Source organism: Crocodylus porosus, unplaced genomic scaffold (assembly GCF_001723895.1).
Source record: "Crocodylus porosus isolate Cpor-Errol unplaced genomic scaffold, CroPor_comp1, whole genome shotgun sequence".
Lineage (NCBI taxonomy): Eukaryota > Metazoa > Chordata > Crocodylia > Crocodylidae > Crocodylus > Crocodylus porosus.
Genome location: NW_017728934.1, coordinates 3,199,354 through 3,220,950, shown reverse-complemented (window position 1 = coordinate 3,220,950; position 21,597 = coordinate 3,199,354). Strand labels below are relative to the sequence as shown.

The window sequence follows — 21,597 nt, the reverse complement described above, 5'->3', positions numbered from 1 at the left end:
AGAAGCACAATTTAGGTTATTTCATTTTTCTCTTCATCACTTGCTAAAATTGCTCCTTACACAAAAGTGCGTAAAGTATTTTTCCTGGATCACGTGAAAAGAAAGTACATGTAAGACTTTGTATTTATTGTGCTGTGGTATCAAAAGGAGTAGTCGTAACTACCAACTAGAATTTAAATCACAATGTTATTCATTACTGCGTTCAAGAAAGTGGAAGAAATAAGTATTCTAAATGAAACCAAAATTAATCAATTTTTTAATGTTTATTAGAGCTAGCCAGAAATACTCTAACAAAATGTTTCTGTTGGAGAATGCTTGAATGTTTCAGTTTTCATTAACTAGCAAAGCCCAACAGAAAGTGGGAAGGCTTCTTCTATCAGAAACATGTTTGGTTTCCTGATGGCTTATACTCAAGTCTTCAGCAACCTCTCAGGTAGGCTGATGGGAGAATAGGAGGTCTCCAGTGCCTTCTGAATCTTGATTCCTTCAGCTCTTAAACTGTGGAGGAACCTGGGAGGTTAACAGTAAAGCTGTCAGGGAGCAGAGCTCTCTATGCCTATGCAGGTCACCAGAGATGCCTGGCAACTGGGAAGCTCTGGGAGCATTACTTCACAGACCTGTGACTCCTTGATAGCCCAAGATTTCACACTAAGCAGGATCTTGCATAGCCTGTCAAGTCAGACTACCCCCTAGGAAGGGACTTCTGGGTCCACAATCCGAGAGTAACTTGCCAGACATACCACTGCCGAGTTTGGGGCCTCACAGGTTTCCCTTTCACAGAGAATTTCAAAAGTTTGGCACTGAAATCCAAACTGGAACAAAACCAAATTTCAAACTACTAAAGCTCTCCACAAAACATAATCATCTTTCTCTGCACACCTCTAATGTTTCTATTAGTTCCCCGTGGCATTCAGTGCAGTGACTTTGCAATAGAGGAAACATCAGTTATTCTCAAAGTAAACAATGCTCTTGTAGGAAATACCAACACCTCGGTTTTCTTGAAATAGTTTTTGTGGCGGCAAAAAGTTTGGCTGCAGTACAGTGCATTGCTTTATTTCAATATTGGTCAGAAAAAATGGAAGTATATTACACCCGTCTGTCTGTTCCCATTAAGATGTGGCTACAATTTGGTTTTGCAAATTATTGTCAAGTATTTAATATTTATCAGCACTTTCAAACATACTATTTTAAATATTAAAAAGTTTTATAGGGTTTTTTTGTTTAAGGCAAACGTCACTAAAAAGGAGAGGCGAGCAAGGGAAGAATGAAAGAAAAGTACCATTAACATTCAGTTCTTTCATGCTGTTGAATATACAATCATTTTTATTAATAATTGAAAACTGTATATATTTAGTTGGGTATACTTTTGTATGGGGACTGTGGGGTCCTGGAGTTATGTGCTTACATTAGGATCAAGGCATTTATTCAACATGCTGGGAGGAAGAAAACTTGAAAATGTGATCCTGACCAGTGATTATTTAAGTTTGACTCTTATGCTCTTATTAAGTGTATGTCAAGGTTACTCAACACTGGAGGATCACTCTGATGGAGAGTTATGTACAAGCGCAATGTGAATAAATACATAAAACATTTAAACATCCAAAGTACAAATAACCAACGAGCGAGTGGGTAGGCAATTCTGCAACAGGATGGACAAAAGCTTCAGAAATGTAAAACTACATGATAATTTAACCTTCTCTTCAGGTTACATTTAGGCAGAATAAGCACTTCAAGAATAAGCAGCTTGAAAAATGCTCCGAAACACAGTATAATTATGAACACTGCATGGCAGTACAAGAACAAAAAAAGAAATAACTCCTTAAAGTCTGTTGAAGTCCATTAAATGAAGCCTGAAAGACAAACTTAAGGGGATCAGAGGTAAGGGAAGAGGCTCCGCATACGTTAGGAAGAGGTAATGGAGGACCGAATAGAGGTTTCTCCCTGATAAGCAGACTTGTAAAGGTAAAGGGAACTGAACGGTCTTCTAACCCTGTAAGAGTCTGTGCCTGAAGCCACCCTCCTGAGAGCGTGCTTGGAATTTGGTATTCTCTTGTCACCTTGTCCAATAAGAAGAAAAAACTGAACTTGAAAGTTACTGTCCTAACTTTCTTTTAAAATCAGAGGCAAGGCTGACCAGTAGTGCCTCCCATATCCCCCACCCCTAAATGTAAGATACTCTAATGCTTTAAACTTAAAAAAAAAAAAAAAGGTAAAGTTCCCCCCCCCCCCATAGCCTAAACTCACGCATTAACTCAGATCCCTTCAAAGAGTAGCCCGGTGAGACAACAGGGCTGTACCCTTTCCAAGAACAGTACAAGCACAGAAGAGCAGGGTGGGGGGGGAATCATATTTGGGGAATCCTGATTCAATCTTGTAGTTCTGCATGTGCCAGCAGGCTGCCAGACTTCCCCAGGACAATACTGTAGGGCAGAAGATGGAGAAGATGCCTGGCACCGTATGAATAGTAGTATTCATGTGAGACTGAGGACTGATTGTGCAAAACTACTTTAGAAAAAAGGTGAAACAACTAATATTTCCTCGACCTTTCTGATGGACAGAGTTAAAAAAAGGCATGTGGGTGTGGAGTGTGAAATACTACCATAGCCTGTGTTGGTTCACTTTACTTTTCAAAGAGAAAGCAAAGTGTTTGTAAGACACTGCCTATCTTTCATTACTTAAATCTTGGGAAATGGACAGTCACATATTTTCCTAAACATACAGGTAAACTAAGAGATAATGAAACCTAGAAAGCAAAATAGCAGATAGCATCAACAGTTTAACTCCAAGCCCTAGCAAGAATGGTACATCCCATAAGTGGGGAATCTTAAAGATTGGGAGACCAGTGCTTTTCTACACTAGTTACAGAGGCCATGAAACTTGAAGACAAAGAACAATGTTGCCTTCACCCCCTTCCCCAAAACACACCGGTGTATTAGGAGGCTAAGATCCATTTTTAAGAGTGAAAAATGCTTATGAACCCAAGTCCCTCATATGAAGAACCAACTAGATCAATTCTGAATACATTTTCAGAGCCTGTAGCTGTAACCAAGGTGATCGCCATTTTGTGAGCTTAAATTTAAAAAGTTGCTACTTAACCACTAACTGATCTCAGGCTTATTATTTAGATTGTGACGGTAATTGTTATATAATAAGATGGCAGAAAGAATCCCTGGAGCAGTATATTATGCTATACTGACCAAGATCATTGAGTGGCAACTCCTTTCCCAACCAACAAAGGAACCGGCTGAAATGTTCCAGGGCCTCTACGGGTACTGGAAGCTACAGAATATTGAGCAGAGGAGAGTCTACAGTTGCCACAGGGAACCAAACACCTTAATTAGCAGAGTTTCATAATTAAACCATACCGGAGAAATGAGAACCTAGGGTAAGAGCCCTGAATTGGTGGTTTTTTAAATTAATACAGATTTATAACCACATCTGAGGTTTAGGAAACATTACAGTTTTAATACAAGCCCTGGGAAACTTGAAGATAAATAACTTATCCTGAGGTGGCTTTTGCACATTTCATTCAAAAGTTAGAGCAGGGTGGGCAACATTTTTGGCCAGAGTGTCAAAAACACCCCAATCTGCACCCACGCGACGACTTGGTGGCTACCTGCTGTGAGCAGCTTGGGCTCTGTGGCTGATGGCAGATGCCCAGAGCCTGGGCCCACTGTGGCATACCAAAGAAAGCGGCCTCACATGCCATGCTCTGGCATGGATGCCAATACCCAAAGTTAGAGCCTGAAGTATAATAAAAATGCTTCACACATGCTATGGCTTACGAATAAAAGAAGGGTGTTTGTGCCCAAAAGCTTGCAAAGAACAATTTTTCTAACTATTTAGTCTAACAAAAAATATCAAATTTACCCAAAGAACTTTGTCTGCCTCAGTAAAACACTTACCATTTGTCCATCTCTAACAAATGGTAAGTTTATTATTCTGTATAATAAAACTGCAACATATCTAACTTGCTGTAAAACAGGTAATGAGTAAGTTACTAATTTCAAGAACTTCTCTATGGATTTAAGCATTGCCTCTTGTATATTCATGTATTTCTCTTTATTTTCATTGTTTGGGATTTACTGATCTAATTATGCTAATGTTGTGATGACGACCTATTTATTGTTCAGCAAATTCCTATTTCAATATTATATGTACAGAAAATTTTTTTTTCCCCAGACAGGACATTTTCAAGAAAGTCAGTTTTGAAGCCAGTTTAAAAATATATTTAAGCCATAGACAGACAGTGAAACTATTCAGCTTGTATGTGAGATTGAACAAAAATGTATGCTGCGTTGTCAGTAAGTAGAAAATACTTCTTTTTCTATCCCTGACTTGTGCGCACATGCACGCACGCACACACGCACACAAACAGAAAAATCAATGGAATACAGTGTCATCAATTTAAAAAAATGTGTTTCAAGAAGTATATGTATGAAGTCTTTTCATGGAGGATATTGGCTTCATGCAGAGCTTCTCTCAAAGGCTTACTGAAATATCAAATGAAAGGAAGCAGATTTGAAATGGATAGCTATCAAATCCAACAGCTGTATCTTCTCCAAGAATGAAGTCATAAATTTCCAGAAAAGCACTGAATGGACAATAAAATTAACACCTATATAAGGAACACCTGGAAAAGCACTGTTTATTGAGAAAACAAAAGAAACCACCTCTGATGAATTTCTTGGTCAGGGACATCAAGCACCAATGCAAGAGAACATTTATTGCAAAACAAGTTCAGAAGATACTACGGCAAGAAGTAAAATCAAATTCTAGCAGGGCAAAAAATTACTTAAACAAAAACAAATATATTTCTTTGGATTCTCTGAGTTCACTGCCCAGTGGACTCAAAGTATGCATTAATACCATACTTAGGAGGATGGAAGGGAACTATTTCAACAGCTTAGAACAAAAATAGCTTTTTGTGGGTTAAAAATGAAGTTAAACATACCTTTTTCAGAACTGCATGATCCACTAAACACATCAGTTTGGAACAAATGTCAGGTGCCTAATGCAAGAGAGAGCTTGGAAAGTTACATTTAAAAAGAAGCGTGACCTCATTAAATGAGATCACAAGCAGCCATTTGAGAATCTTTCCAATGTAAAATGATCCATTACTGAGAAACTATGAGTTTAAGCCTCAAGTTTGTGAAAGGCACTTGCATTAGAGGCCTAGATTTTCAGCAGTTTATGGTCACTGAACAATTCTGTTCTAGGACATTTAATTACAAACATTTACTGTATGTTGTCATTTCAAAAATATGAGAAAATAATTAGGTGTGAAAGAGCATAATGCCTTCATGCAAGAGACAATTCTTGAGTCTTCAGAGTGAACGAAAATGGAAAGGTGCCAATGAATCACCTTACTGAAAATGGTGCTGTTTTCCACTATGTAATATGAACATGTCAGAAGTAAGGCAAAAACCTCTCTGGTTAGATAGTCTCCCTAGCTCTAAACATATTTCTTCCCCCCCACCCCATATCATATTGTTCTTTGTTCTACACTTGTATAACACCTAAAACCTGAGTCAGAATTACACATTTTTGTTGCTCCTATTCACCAAAAATTAATTCTCCCTGCTCATGTAAAAACTCTTGCACTAACTATAGTTTTATCTTATTTACTCAAGTCAAATTTCCATTCTTGTCTAAACAATAGGTGGTACTGTTCTTTTCTGTAGAGTTGGCCAACATTCACAACAGGATTTTCTCAACGATGTAACCCACTTAGTTGAGAAACAGAGCCAAGGTGGGAATTGTTAAGACAGCAGAAATCCATTTGTATCAATCTGTGTAGGTCTCACAAATAAACTAACACTGGTCTAAAAGAACAGTCTTGGTAGTTCACTAAAGCAGACAGAGTTTCTACCTCAATCTTATTTATTACTGGTCAAAAACTTAAAAAAAAAAAATGAAGATGATGATGACGACAATTTTAGGTTTAACAAACTCAACCACTCATTACACTATCAAGTTACATTATGCTTTCCATGAAGGATCCAAATAGCATTTGCATGTTTATCTCTCTACCCATAAAAAAATGAATTCAGGTGAAAATGGCTATAAGATTACCAGGACTTGAATATAACCCATCTGAGAGAGATGGACAGTTAGTGGCTTGTGAGTATTTTAACAGTACATTTGACAAGAAGAGTGTCAAAGCAGTCATTCCAGAAAGTATTAAATAGCCATTATGACATCAGGCATAGACATTAGAGAAACAAGAAAACACAAAGGATTGTGAGCCTTCTAGGTAAGGGTTACCATAAGTCCTCCTGCACAAAAAATTCTAATACATTTCACTTGATACAACTGCGGATTTCTAAAGCATATTTTAAAGGCAACCAAGATGAAACCTAGAAAACCACTATAAATATAAGCTTAAAAGATTTAACATTTTAGAAATATTTCATCCAAAGGACGCCACACATTGGTTACTACTAGTAAAGTGAGCTAATCAGAAAAAACTCACCAGTAGACTAGCTCCAGACTGGAATAAATTGTAGGGATAAAGAATACGCTCATAATGTGCACGGATGTGTGAACCCACAGCCTTGCCAGGAGCAAAACCCATTCTTGTGGCTATTTTGGTCCATTTCCTCTCCTTACAGACTACATCAAATCCACCTTCTTCTGCCACTAGCTGTAAACAGGAAGACATAACGGTCACACTCTCAAAAATAACATTATTCTTATTATAAACATTTAAAGAGATATTACCAGGGGAAGGGGGGGGTGGGGGGGGGAAGAAGGGAAGGCAAGGAAGCAACCAAAGGGAAAAGTGTTTTCTGTTAATACCTGCTACGGTAACCAACAAATAATTTATATTCAGCTTTCATATTAAGAGAAAGCTAGAGCTTTGATACTTTATTTAGTTTGTCATAAAATTTAAAGTTTTGGTAAATATTCCACGATGAGTCTAACAGGAAAATTGGATAAAGCAAGGCTTATAGTCCTGCCTGAAGAACTTTAAGCTAACCTCCCAAAACACTAAATACTTACTCAGTCAGCACTCCAACACTATTTTCTAGTGTAATGTCAACTATATACTTGTCTAGAGTCCATTTTATAGAGTATGAACCTGCGGTCCTCACTTTCTATGCAAGTAGCTTATCACAGAAGCAAGTTTACATTCAGTCTAGAAGCAGAAGGCTCATGACATCTTTTGGGGTAAAAGATAAAAAGCTTTTTTTTAAAAAGTCTTACCCTATTAAGTTGAAATAAATCCAAGATCTTCCTCTCTACATGTGGTATTTTGAGCGTACATCCTTGGAGCTCCCAAAACTTTGCAATCTGGTCCAGAAAATTCAGTTTTACACGAGTCTGAGCCTAAGAGAAGACAATCTGCATTCAATAGGCAGCACAATTTACCTCCCATTTTTCAACATTCATAGTGTCCAAGCCTTTTCAAGTTCTGTTACAATAGCCTCAAGCACCTGCTCTTACATTTCTTCCCCAAGCAGACTTCTACACTGCCTTCTGTGCTACCTCTTTCTCCCAGAAAAAAAAAGCCATAAAGCCACCCCCCTACCTTACTTCAAGATGTCCTCAAAGGTCACTTTCCATGATGCATTCAGAAAACTAGTATCTGAGAACAGCCAGGCAGGAGACGAATTATTATTTTAGCCTATGACTGGCTAAAAAAAAAGTGTACCAATAACTAACTTGTGGTAAAAAGTTAACCTTTGCTGCCAGCATTATTTTCCCATGGCCACCCAAGTGGTAGTCTCATATTCATGAACATAAGATGTTGATGGCAGAGACAGCCATTTACTATGTTTGTACAGTGTCTAACTGTAAAACAGAGCCTTGACCTAACTGGGGCCTGTTAAAAATAATTTTGAAGAAACAATTCACACCACCCCCTCAATATATTTTAGCCAATTCTACAGTACAGCCAAGTTTTGCCCTCAAAATAACACTGCTGTTTATGTTCACTAGAGATCCTTCCTTCTTTCTAAAGACACTTTGAAGAGATTCAGTTTTCATGTTTTATGTTGCATCTGGTTTTCAGAGGTACTGAACCCCTGAGAAGTGTCAGTTGAAATCAATAGGAGCTGCAGGTGATCACCTTGGTGAAAAATCAGGTCCATTATTTTTCAAAATACCACTTGTTTTTTGAATGCAGTTTGGAGCAAAGGTGACCTTCAGCTTCATTGTATACTCCTAAATAATTCTCATTTTGACAAAATAATTGTTTTAAATTATTTGTGTGTGTAAGTAGGCCAATACTAGTATCAATGGAATCAGTTTATTATATTACCTCCAATTCGTTCAGCCTCTGTATCCGTGGAGTAAAGTGAAGTTTATCAACGTCACATGCAAACGGTGGTTGCCAATCCTAAACAGAAGAGAAAAATTAAATGTTTTTGTGTGTACGCTTATCAGCAAAACTTGGGTGGCCCTCATGCATACACTATGATCCAGGAGGATCGACGATTCCCATCGGCAAAACTAGACTAGTTAAAGCAAAAAAGTCACTCCCCCTCCATCTTCAAATTTAAGTATACTTCCCCCCTCCCTCCCAAGTGGTTGCATAGAAAAAAATACCCAAGGAAATTAAGAGAAAGCAAAACATCTTCATGTTATCTGCAAGAAAATTAAAAATAAATACTCTAGTGCAGGTATACTTCTTACTTTTATTAAGAATTATGTTCCAGTGCCTTTAATATCCTTGTATCGAAATAATATTGGTCTTTCACTGACATAATAAAGAGTTACACAGACTGGGCACATCTATAGGAGATGTTTACAGTTGCTTAAATTACCTCCGCAGTAAACCATAACTGTCTATACGTGCGGTACTATTAGGACAGAGTAAACTAATTAAATCCACTGTAGGATAGTACTGCCAAACACAAGTACTACCCAGTGGGGGGAGTTATTTACGCCACTGCAATGCATATGTTGACGGGGCTGGCTGGGATGTGAGGCTGCTACAAGTGCAGGGGCTCCCAGCTGGCCAGTCCCACAATGAAGCATCCTCATGCCCCAGGTAGCCCTTCCACAGCATGCTGTGCCAGGTCAGAGCAACCCCAAGCTGGCAGGCTGACCCCCAGGGTCCCCTGCCAACTGGGGCTGCTCCACCCCAGCTCAACATGCACGCCCAGGAGTTTATTCAACTGCATTAATAGTACATGCAGACATTCCCACTAATTAGCTTTTTAATCCCACATAGGTTCACATATACAAATTGGTCTTTCGTGTATGATCTTTGGCAGCAGGTGAGAAGGGTAATGCATCTCTCAGCATTATGAATCTCACCAACTGCAAAGGCCCATTTGAAACAGTCACCTGGAAATTCTGTCCGTCAAACTCGCATAGGAGGTTTACTGTAAAGAATTTACTGTGCAATTTCTTTTGTGCAAAACAAGGTCAAAGAAATCTTTTAACTTCTAGATAAATGTTATAATTAACAAATATATGCAACATAAAAGGTGAACACTGCTGTCAGGCAAAACAGAATCTAAACTAAACTATTTCATTAATGACAAAGTGAGTTACAAGGCAGACACTGACTTTACTCCTGGGAAGGTAATTATTTGAAATCAGAGACTTTAAATGCTCACGGGACAAACACAGCAGGTAAATATTTTCTTTGCTTCTCATACATGATACTCTTAGCAACAGGAGCTACAATGACAACCACAAAACAATTACTTCAACTGTACCCAACTTGGAAATATTCAGTAATAGCTGACATTTGTTCAACAAAATAAATAAAAAGCACTAACACAGTGACAGATATCATAGAAAAACAGGACTAGAATAGACTTCATGAGAACATCTAGTCCAATCCCCTACACAAGCCAGGATCATCCCTATCTCAACCATCCTAGACAAGCGTTTGCCTAATCTGCTTCGAAATGTTTCCAAGGACAGAAATTCCAGAAGGCTCTCCAGGCAGCCTGTTCCAATAGTCAGGAAGTTCTTTGTAATCTCCTCCCAATTTTCTCTGCTGTAGGTTGACACCGTCTCTCCTAGTCTTGTCCTCCAAGGCCACAGAGAAAAGCCCATCTCCATCCTCTTTCTCATCTCAGTTCAGGTATTGAAGACTTGTTAAATCCCCCTTTCCATCCTCTCTTCTCCAAACTACACAACAGTACAGGCAGTCCTCGGACTTACAATACAATTGTTTCCTAAAAACCATGTCTTAAGTCAAAACGTTGCAACACAGAACCAATTTTCCTATAGGAAACAATGTTATAAATGAGGGATTGGTTCCTGAACCAAGGCCCGATACCCTATTTTCACCAAAAATAACCCAGAATTTTGTACTCAATCAATTATAGACAAGAAATATAGCTACACTAATGTATTTATATTGTAAGCAGCAATCATATTGATTTGGAAGGACTTCTTTGAGGTGACTTTGCTTTTTGAAGGGCTCTTGGCTGGAGTCTTCTCAGGAGTCTCGGCTGCAAGTTTTTCTGGAGTCTTGTCTGCTTTCTTAATAAAAACGTGGAAGGAAGTTTGGACAGATGTTCTCCAGGGAGATGGGTCACACAGCAAACTTGTTTATTGGCATGGCATTGGATAAAGCGTTTTAAAGTCAAATCTGATATCAGAAAGTTGAAACAGGGTGTCCCCAAGTGTGAAAAGTAACTCAAAACACTGAAGAAGAGACTACAGGAAATCATCAGCTTACAAACTGAACAGTACTCATTAGTTCAGCTTTTCCTCACAAGTCATGTTTCCCAGACCGCTAATCATTTCTGTGACTCTGACAGAGTCTCTCCAATCTGTCCACACTTTTCTTGAAACGCAGGGTCCAAAACTGCATGCAGGACTCCAGATGAGTTCTTGGCAAATGGAGTTGAAGGTCACTTTCCTTGATTTGCAAGTGACACTCCTATAAATACAACCCAGTACAGTTACTTTGTTTTATTTATTGCAACAAAGCCACACTGATAGCTCCTATTCAGCTCTAACCCCTAAACTCTCCCTTTGCAGTACCACAGCCTAAACCAGTGGTTTGCAGAGTGCCACAAGCCCGTTCCAAGGGAGTCACAGTGCAGATACCACTGTAGACAGGTTAAAATGCCCACGTGCCTCCTGCAGAGGCAGGTCAGGAAGCAGCTGTGGTTGGAGGCCACACTTTTGCCACAGCCCTTCCCAGTCTGACCCCACAGGCGCTTTTCACTTCTCATCCAGAGGGGTTCAGGCTGGGCTGCAGCAGCCCTTTACAGAGCTCAGCCAAATGAGTCCTACTGCACTGGAGCAGCTGTGTGTACTGCCCAGCCAGAGAAGCCAACTGCAGGGACACCCTGGGCAGGTAGAGACCATTCTCCTTTCCACCCCTGCCCCAACATCCCAGGTGCACAGGGGAGTTTGACCCAGGGCACAAAACTCCTTAGTTATGCCTCTGCTTCTGCCTGCTTTAGGTTTTTCAGAAAACCCTAATACAGGCAGAAGTGCGCAGCAGCACCTTGGTTAAGAATAAACAAGGAAAGCAGAGGTGGTACAACAGTGGTTCTCAACCAGGGCTGCCACCAAATTCAAAAAGCAAAAAGCTGTGGATGGGGTACCCTGGCTCTAAAAAGGTTGAGAGACACCAGCGTAAACAATCATTCCCCAGTCTATATCTGTACATGTGATTATTCTGTCCCAAGTGCAGGATTTTGCATTTGTTCTTGTGGAATTTCATCTGACTGATTTCAGACTACTTCTCCAGTTTATTCAGGCCATTCTGGATCCTAGCCCTAACCTCCATCGTGTCTGCAACTCCACTCAACTTGGTGTCACTCCCAAAGTTGTGAATAGTGCATACAGTCCCATTCTCCAATTCATTAGTGAAACTGTTAAACAGTACCAGACTTAGGTCAGATTCCAGGGAAGCCCCACTTGACACTTCCTTCCAACTAGACCTTGCACCATTGCTGACTGTGAACATAATGATCCAATCAGTTATGTATCCACCCATCCACTGCTCTACCCCACCCATAGGGCCTGTTGCCTTGTCACAGAAAGAAATCAGGTTAGTTAGACATGACTTGCTTTGGATGAATCCAAATGGACTGTTCCTGCTTACTTTGCTTTCCTGTAGATGTTTGGAAATAGATTCCTTGATGATAAGCTCCATAATACTTCCAAGTATTGAGGTCAGTGTGACCCATTTCTAATTTCCCAGATCTCCCTGCTTAAAGATGTGCACCATATTTGTCCCTTTTCCAGTCATCTGGTACCTCACCAATCTCCATAAGTTCTCAAAGGAGTATTTGGAGCTAATAGCTCTGAAATTACCTTGGCAAAATCCTTTGGTATTTTAATATTCATCCCATCGTGCCCTGATGTGAAAACATCCAGCTTTTCTAAGTTACTTCTAACCTTTCTCTAGACTGCTGATCTCCTTGTCTAGCTTTGCTGCCAGCTGTGCTCATCAGCTGCCAGCTGACCTTATTCATGTAATAAAAAAAAAAGGCATGAAATACGTTAGAGGCAATGGATGCTGCACAGAAGGCTGCATTCAATAAGGGACCTGAACTTCCCATGATCTTCCCTTATTTCTGGCATGCTGGCAGAATGCCTTTTGTTGCTGTATGCCCCTTGCTAGCTGCATCTCAATTTGTCTTGGCCTTCCTGATTTTCTCCTTAAACGACCATGAGATAGTCACACTCTTCCCTAGTGAGATGACAATATTCCAACTCCTTTTTGGTGTTTCAACTCATTGAAGGGTTCACTGATTAGTCAAGCTAATCTCTTGCTGCACTTCCTAGCCTTTCTTTGTATCAGCATAGCATAGCCTTCTCTTCTGCCATTATTATCGTGCAACCAACTATCCTGGATTCCATTCCCCACCCAAACCTACCTTGCATGATGCTCTGTCCATCTGATCCCTGGGACCCAACTTGAACCAGCCCCAGAGCCAGTGCACAGGATCAGTCTGGCGGAGCACCCCATGCAGCACTTGCACCATGTGCAGAGTGAGCCTCGGAGTGGCGCCCAGTGTACTACACACGGTATACAGAGCTGGGCCAGCCATGAATGCTGCATGTGGCACATGGGACCAGGGTGTGATGCAGTCTGCATGTGGTGCCTTGCCAAACTGGCCCTGCCTTGGCTCTGAGGCCCAAGGCAGACCGCAGACCAGATTAGCAACTGCCATCTGGCCTGTGGGGCTGGGTGAGTTTGACACCCCTGTCCTAGAGCAAGGGGCAGCAACCTACAGCCTACAGACTTCATCTAGTGGGAAGGTCTGATCTTGTGTGCGTTTTACTAACCAAGTGCCAATTCTCAACTGTCCAATTTGATGCATCTTCTGCATTTTCCGAAAAGCAGGCTGATCCTCTGCTCCATCCCAGCTCTGTGCAGAGGGTTACTCCCCCACTTCATGGCAGTTCTGCATACCACTACCTTGGAATTAGCTACTCCACATTTTTGGCCATCGCACTTGTGGGAAAAATCAAGTATTATTTTGAACTGGTTCACCATTATGTATGGACACAGAACACTCCATGTCCACTGTCTGGTCAGTCTTCCAGCCATCCCCGACAGCATGGCACTACACCCTCAGACATACACAGCATAAGGGGCTGTTCTGGAACGCAGCCAGGACCATGCTGTCCATACATCTACTGCACAGGGAGACCAGTTTGCAAGGCTGCACTGAAGCAAAGCTTCCATGCCAGTTCCATCTCTCTCTGGGATCTCAGGATTCAAACCCCTGCCTTGGAAGCTGTGCTGTCACCTTCCCCTCCCTTCTAGAGACTCTGCTTTCCTGGCTGCAGGATCATTTGCTGTTGAGGTGGGAAGAGATAGGTTACCAAGCACAGGGGGGAAGAGGGGGCTATTATAGCCTCCCCAGAAATAAACAGGGGTCCAGACAGGCCCCCTTCCCCCCCACCTCCCAGCACAGGAAGGTGAAATTAACAGTGCAGCTTTAAGGGCAGGGTTGAAAAGCTTAAGATTTTGGGGGGCACCCAATAGCATGCAACCCCCCCCCCACCCCAGGAAACCACAAGCACAGGGTCACACGGTCCTCCCTAGCACCTGGCAAACTCTTCACTGCCATCCCTGCCCTAAATGGTTCTGGGATCCCACCAAGTGGAGGGGCCATTGCCTGTCACAGGGTCCAGAATGCCACCTCCCACCCTACATACAAACACCTGTACATTCCCAGTCAGATTCCGCAGAAGCATAATTATGTTCTTTATTAAACGCAGCTTTTTTTTTTTTTCATTCATTTTTTGAGAAGCAGGAGCAGAAATTACTATTGTGGGTCATGATTTCTTCCTCGGCATCCAGCCAAACTGGGTCTTCCTCCGCCTCTAAGGGAATCCTGGGGAAACACCAGGCACTGAACCCTAGGAGGCATGATGGTCTGGGTTCTCTACCACTTCTTGATGGCATTTTGGCAGCAATACAATCCCTAAAAAGTGCCATTTCTGCTTAGAAACTTTAGCAGCATATGTGCATACACTTCTGTCCAGGGACAATTGTGAACTAGTTCCCAATCAGTAATATTCCTGGAATAGGTCAAGTGTTTTGCCTGTCTGCACCCCAACCCATTACCCTCCTAATTCAGTAAGTTCCACCAAGTGAAAAAAAAGCTTCGTAAGTATGAATATTTCCATCCAAAATGTGTTTGTGAGGGTCTCAAGTTTAAGTATGCTTTCTTCCAAAACCTACACTAATGCTGCTTAAGTACTTTTGTCAAGGTGGTAAATTAGTGGTGTCATGAGTGTCAAAACAAACAAAATATAGATACAAAAGATAGTTATGAGCAAAACTGGACTCTCAAAATGAGGCTTCTCCTATAAATTTCAAAAGAAAAGTCAACAACATTTATTCTTCTGAATTGAAAAACAAACATCATTTACTGCTATTTTTCTTAGAGGATGACCTCTGTACATGTAAGTTAGTATTGCAAGTAGTTCTCCTAAACAGTTGAAGTTTACATTACTAATTTTGGTGTAGTTCTAGATCATAACTATGAGGCCAGAAGAGATCCCTGGCTTCATGATTTCAACCAGTAAATTTTGCATCCAAATTCTTTTGTAAAGCTAGAACTTCAAAATAGATATCCAAACATAGCACTCCACCAAACTGAAGATTGTTTTTTCTTGGCAGGCTGTCCTAAAGATCAGGCAGGAGGCAGGGTAGATTTGAACCTTATAGACTAACTAAATCAGAAATGCATGGGAAGTTTATGCATCTGTTTTAAGCACAAAATTTAGGTTTATAAGTTGCAAATCTGCCCTATTTTCTGCCTGGCTTCAGACTAACATGACAGCTACCTTTCTCTCTTCTAAATGTTAACAGTTTTCAACAGTGAAGGTAGCCATCCTTCCTCCACTTTTAGTCTTCCGGTTTTGTCTTCCAAAAACTTACTTGTCTGCTACATTAAAAAAAGCCAACTAAAACATCTTCTTGTGTATGTACTTCTAAGCCACAATAGCCACCTCTCAAACTTAATAAATAGAGCTCCTTTAGCCCCTCTTTGCATGACATGCCTCACACACCACAAGTTATGTTTCACTTTCATCTGAATCCTCTCCAATTTTTCAACATACTTTTTAAACCGAGTCAGTACGTCAGTCTTCTCTGCTCGATGCCATCGGGAAGAGAGGTGTCACTTCTGCTCCTGTTCGACATTCCCTTGTATGTACACACAAGGATCTTGTTAGTAGTTTTCTCACACATCATCATGCTGGGAGCTCATAATCATTAAGATAGTTATCTACAATAAGCCAGCTTCCCAGGATGCCTTTCTTGGCAGTATGACCTACATTCATTGTTCCTAGAAATACAACCTTGCATTTGAGAAGGGACTGTGGACTAGACTCAAAGAAGTAGGAGGTCCGCTCTAATCCCAAATTCTTATAACTTTATTAAAAGAGCACATTTCAAATGAGCCCATCTTCCTATACCTATAACTAACCTAGGCTTATCATTTAAATCACCACAGTAAAGTATGACAACCACAAACCCTAATTACAATGGTTTTTCTCCTACAACATTAGAAAATAAAAAGATTACAAAGCAGGAGCATGGAGCCTGAGCATGAAGCCCAAGGGTGTGGACAAATACAACATTTAAACCATTTTAAATGCTGTTTAAACTGCAAGCCAGACATACATGCCAGTTTAGAACAGTTTAAACATCTTGGAATATTTCAAAAGTATACCTGGATAATCAGGTGTCATTGAACTAGTTCAGTGTTATGTGCAAATACCAAGCATTCAATGACTAGTGTCTGGTCAGTCCTCCAGGCATCCCACACTGCACTGCTTCTCCACCCTGCTGTCCCAACCTCAAGGTTTGCCATAGCTTGCAGCCAGAACTCTACTGCCCCAATCTGTATTGCTTGCCTTTGACCCAGTGCATGCTTTCCCAGGCTGAGTCAGGCTTGCGGGTATGGGGCAGATGGACAAAAAGAGGTACTCCTGTTTCTGGATCCCTGGGAAACAAGTGGCAGGGACTGCCCAATATCTCTGAAGTTTTTAAAAAGAGCACTCTCTACCAAACCACTGGTCAATTTTATTCCATTCCTAGCAACGAACATGGAGGTCTTGGACATTTTTTTCCTCTTCCTTGGTGTCCAGCCAATCAGGGTCTTCCTCCCCTGCTCAGCAGAAACTGCGGCACTTGCCACTGGGACCATACTGCCCAGGTGATTGGGAATACCCAATGGTGGTTTGAGAGCACAGCAATGTCTAAAAGGTGTCTAAAATAGTAAAAAACCATTGGCAGCATGTATGCACACCTCTGAACTGAGACAGCGTGAACCGACCCCCAACCAGTGACATCCTTGGAAAAGTTCAAGTGTTATGTCTGTCCAAACCCCAAGAGTCCCAACAAACAGACTAAGTCACTGACAAAGAATATGCTAATCAACTCCTGGAGAGAACTAACACAGGCTAACAAATACTCCCATAAGGCAAGTGGTAGAGGTTTGTGTTGGAGATCTAGAAGGATAGGTTCAAACCCTGACAACAGCCTTAGAATGGGAGAGCAGAGGATACCTTTTTTTTTTTTTTTTTTAAAAGGCAGCTGAGAAAACAAACCTAGTCTACACATGACTCATACTAAATTCACAGTTTAATGAGTCAGACCAGTTATGGTGCAATGATAACATACACTTTGGTCATAGGTTTCACATTCAAAGGTTGATAAGAATTGGAAAGACTGCTGAGAACATTTCAGCTTCTCATAAGTACAGACTTAAAAGATGCACAACAGCATGAATGCAGCAGTCAAATAAACTGAGATGTAGCCTTCTAGTCACTTAAACTTTACCACTAAGGCTGAATATTTAAAGGGTTAAAAAGGAAGTTATCGTATTTTAAAGCCATTGTATCACAGAAGTAGGGTACCAGACCAACTCGCCCACTCAGAGGGGATGCCAGAATGGCAGACCCTTGGGGAGACTGCACTGCAGCAGCTGCCACAGCCATTGCCTCCATCTGGGTGTTTTACCAGCAGCAGCAGCAGCAGCAACTAGGGGTGGATAGACTTTACCACAGCAGCAGCAGGGGCAGGCAAGAGTGTGCTCTCCTCCTTCCCCGCTCCAGCAGGATTTTGCACAGGGCACATCATTTACTAGTGACTCCTCTGTGTTATAGCAACTGACTGCTTACAAGGGTAAGAAGGGTTTCAGTCACTCCAAACTTTGGGGCAAAAGTGACTGGTGTACTGCATCTGACATTAAAAGACTCGCTCCAATAGTTCCTTCACAGTCGTACATCTATTTTATTCCAGCGGAAGATGCAGACAGACTGTAGAACTGCCACAAAAGACCTTTCAGTGAATGTAACATTTAATCTACAGTATCTGGCATTCGTTTGCTATCTAGCCTCAAAAATTGGAATCTGAAATATCAGTAATTAATTCAGCTCTTGTTTGCACACTGAATACTTATGTCTATAAACAGAGGGGGTTTTTTTATTTTAAAACCAATAGAAATAAGATGACAAGAAGGTGGGCAGGAAGTGTGAATGTGCAGAAGCATTCCATTTCAACTGTTGGGAGTAAATAACAACTCTCTCCTGAATGAGATCTCCTTATTACCTCTTGCAGGAATGTAATGACCAACAAGGGGCCAAAAAAAAGACTAACGAGTTCTGAGTAAATCAAGGCAGAACTACTAAAATGTGCATCAATTCTGATGGCAGGTTTGAGAGAGAGCTAAAATTGACTAAAGTTTTGCTCTCCTTACCGCATCTCCATAATTGGGCCAAAATTGCTTAAAGCACATGGCTGCTTCAAAGATAATGTAAAGACTTCTAGGGCTGACCTACTGTATTTGGCTCCCTACCTATTAGCATTCTCAGATCAATTAACACCTGGCAAGGCAGAGGTCTGAAAGGGACTTTTAAATAAGCACATACAAACATTAGCACTCAAAAAGAGTTAAATGAAGAATACTCCAAACCTCATATTAGGATGAAGGACATTTTCTATATCAAACAGAATTCCTAGGAGATTAGACATTTGATATAGACCTCACCAAGTTCCAGGTCTTCACAGGATAGCCATCCCTCTTTGCAGGATATGGTACAAACAAGGACTAAAAATGTCAGAAAAGAGGCTCCTAAGAATAGAAGTCTAGCCCACTGCAAAGATATGAAAACAGCATGAAAAACCCCTAAGGGCATTTCAAATGAATTCACCAGCATATACAATGCACATTTATTGCAATGTAAAAGTGAATTTTCTTTACTAAGCTATCATGGCAAAGCTTACCCCATCAGCCCAAGTCATGTGTACAGCAAGCCCTCCATAAATTGGGATATCGCAAGAACAAGTGGCAGTGATATTGGAGAAAGTGAACTGAAACAGAAACCCAATCCCAAAGAGAATCCTGATCTCCTTAAAGTGTGTTAGAGAGCTAAATTAAAAGTGAGACATTCCTGTCCCAGAGCTGCCGCCATGGGGAAAAGATGCCATTGAAGAGATGTCATGGAGTCCTGCAGGGGGTGCTTGCTTGGTACCAGTGTGCTACGGTTTTCTCTGACCTCCAAGAGGGCCTGTACAACCACTGGTCAAATAATGTCAATTGACTGGTCAATTCACCTATTATTTGACCACAGTGAAAAAACATCAATGACCTTGCATAGCTGGCAGCAAGGGCAAGAGTGAGGGCCCCCTTACTCCTGAAGGACTCAAGATGCGCACACACTCACCATTTAGGAATAGGCATCCCCTGCCCTGCTTCTCTCTCCAGAGTTTTTCCAGCTTCCTTTTTCTTCTCCATATTAAGTCACATGGGACTGCAGGAGCTGCTCTGTGGTGGGGAAAAGCTTCTACTGGCCATCTGTTGTGATTGCAGGCATCTCCAAATCCAAACAGCAAAATTCAAAAAGATGGCCTGCCGCCTACTTAGCGCAACTACATTTTAAAAACTGACTTTTGTCCTTTATATTTGTTCCATGCGCTTTATTTCTGTTTAACGTCTTTCTTTTTAATTTTGTAACTGCTTGAGCTGACTCTGGGGTGTTGGGATAAAAGCCAAGGAAAAGAAGAACGGTTCAGTCTTGAATGCCATTCACATTTGCATCCAACACTGATAGCTATAAACATTCATTACATTTTTTTCTAGAATTTAGTGTCACAGTTTCACATAAGAGTTAAATAATGGGGTAGGGGGTTGGAATTAGCACATCTCTAATCTACTGAACAGTAAAGTCTCTCTCCCCACTGTTGTAATAAATGAGTACTTAAAAAAAAAACTTAGATGCAACCCGGATTATGTTATACGCATGAGGCTACAGTTATGTTCTATAATGGTAACTCCGTGTATTCTTTCTCTGCATAACCTTATTAGTATGCATGTTCTTGCACCTGCTTTCACTGTTGGGGGGTTTGGGGATTACTGTTTGGGGTTACAGTGGGTTGGATTGTGTGTCCTACCAGCCCTCCCTTCCAAAATGGTGAACCTAGTTGGCGTGCACATGTTACAAATGCAAAATTATGCAAAGGCACAAAAAAGTCAGCACTCGCTGTGAGCTGCGCAGAGATCTGCAGCTGGGCAGCCCTCAGTTTTGGTGCACAGAGTGAGAGGAGGAAGAAGAGGAGAGATTCTGAATAGGAGTTACTCCCTGGAGGGCCTTTTGGCTTATTAACTCCTCAGAAGAAACATATTTGTGAGGACAAGTCCCTACAGCAGGTTCAGTCAGAAATGTGTTATTCACTAGAGCTGAAAAACCCCAAGTCGGCTGTTGAAGTAGGTCAAGATCTAAACCAGCTGGCGTTGCACAGGCAACCTGAAGAGAGAGAAAGTATAGTTCCTGTTCTTACCAGTTTAACCAAAAGGGAACCAGTAGGAGTGGTGGTGACCCCCTGTGGCAGCAATGGAGTGGCTCTTTGAACATGCTCTAATTTTTCAATCTCTCTGAATTACGGACTTCACGGTGCTCGATCAGATCTCTCACCAGTGCTGCGAACAACAGCAAAGTAAACTTTCTACTCCCATTTTACATTCCCTTGGTATTTAAATGCCAGAAGAGATTGGTAAACAATTGAGTCTGACCTGTATGATTTTACCTTGTTATCTATCCATCACTTTAATCAACTTGTGATCAGCTAAAACAGGGATTTCCAGTATCTGACATCTTAGTTTTGTGTACCTCATTTTACTTACCTCATTTCTTAGGAAAACAGCATATGACCTATAAAGCTTGGTAATTTGGTTCAATGGCTAATTACCTTTACTGTCCAAAATGTGTGCCTTACTTCTATTCAAGTGTCAAGACTCAGCTCCAGCCACTGATACTCCTTATACTTTTTTCCACTAAGCTAATCAGTCCTTTATATCTATCATTCTTTTCCTCCAAAAGTAGTTGGGTAAGCCAGTCACTGCTCAGTATTTGTTTTAATAATAGAAATACACTGACTTTTCACAGATTAGAAGGGACAAATATAAGTGACTACAAACTTCCCATGTAAAATAAGTCACAGAACCTGCCTCAACTCGTTTCTGTTTGAGCCAAGGAACTTTTTTAGTTTTTTAGAAAACTAGTAAAATTTAATTTCATAGTTGCCAATCATGGAGGATCAACCACAATTTTTGGTAATATTCCAATAGTTAATTATTTTTACTATTAAAAATAAGCACATTAAATTTTTTGGCACTATAGGTAATTTTTTCCCCTCCCAGACTTGGAATATTTTTTTCAACTCTGTTCTACCCCCTTTTTCACTTAATCAATATTCTTTGTAAAGTTAGAATACCTAAAATAAATGCATTCCAAAAACTGATCTCACTACTGGCCTACATGGAAGAGGAACATGATTACTTTCATCAACAAAATTTGTAATTTAACAAAATACAGTAAAATTAATTTGGAAAAAAACAAAAAAACCCACCTTTTTCTATAATTGTGTTAACTGAAATTTGGTACCACCTTCTAGTTTCTTCTGACTGAGTTCCATATTAGCCATTTCATTTTTTTTCTCTCTCAGAAGTTAAATCTGCCTAACCAGCATATCACCAGAAGTCCTCTAAAACTTTCCCAGTGCTCCAAGGCTTACTAAAAACATCAGCAATTCAGAGCTTCCCCCTTCCCCTAGAAGATGTTTAAAACCCTTGGTTGCAACAAATCTGCATCTCCGAGTCTTTAGCAGCTCCTACACTTGTGCAGAGAAGCTGCTTC

At 40.8% G+C, this 21,597-nt stretch overlaps 1 protein-coding gene and 1 long non-coding RNA gene across 3 annotated transcripts in view; one reads left to right on the top strand and one right to left on the bottom strand.

The window, feature by feature from the left end:
• Positions 1-21,597, bottom strand: part of KDM5B (lysine demethylase 5B) — a 71,648-nt gene that overhangs the window by 44,606 nt on the left and 5,445 nt on the right. Inside the window, exons 2-5 of one of the 2 annotated variants that reach the window (XM_019546308.1) lie at positions 8,267-8,344; positions 7,210-7,332; positions 6,476-6,646; positions 4,955-5,011 (exon numbers count right to left, since the gene is read on the bottom strand). In XM_019546308.1, coding sequence (XP_019401853.1) covers positions 4,955-5,011; positions 6,476-6,646; positions 7,210-7,332; positions 8,267-8,344 — 429 coding nt within the window. The remainder of the gene's footprint in view (positions 1-4,954; positions 5,012-6,475; positions 6,647-7,209; positions 7,333-8,266; positions 8,345-21,597) is intronic. The other variant, XM_019546309.1, reaches the window with a different exon arrangement.
• On the top strand, positions 2-17,683 carry LOC109317570. The gene is made up of 3 exons (XR_002103073.1): positions 2-500; positions 13,966-13,971; positions 17,672-17,683. It is a non-coding gene; the product is annotated as an uncharacterized LOC109317570 (long non-coding RNA).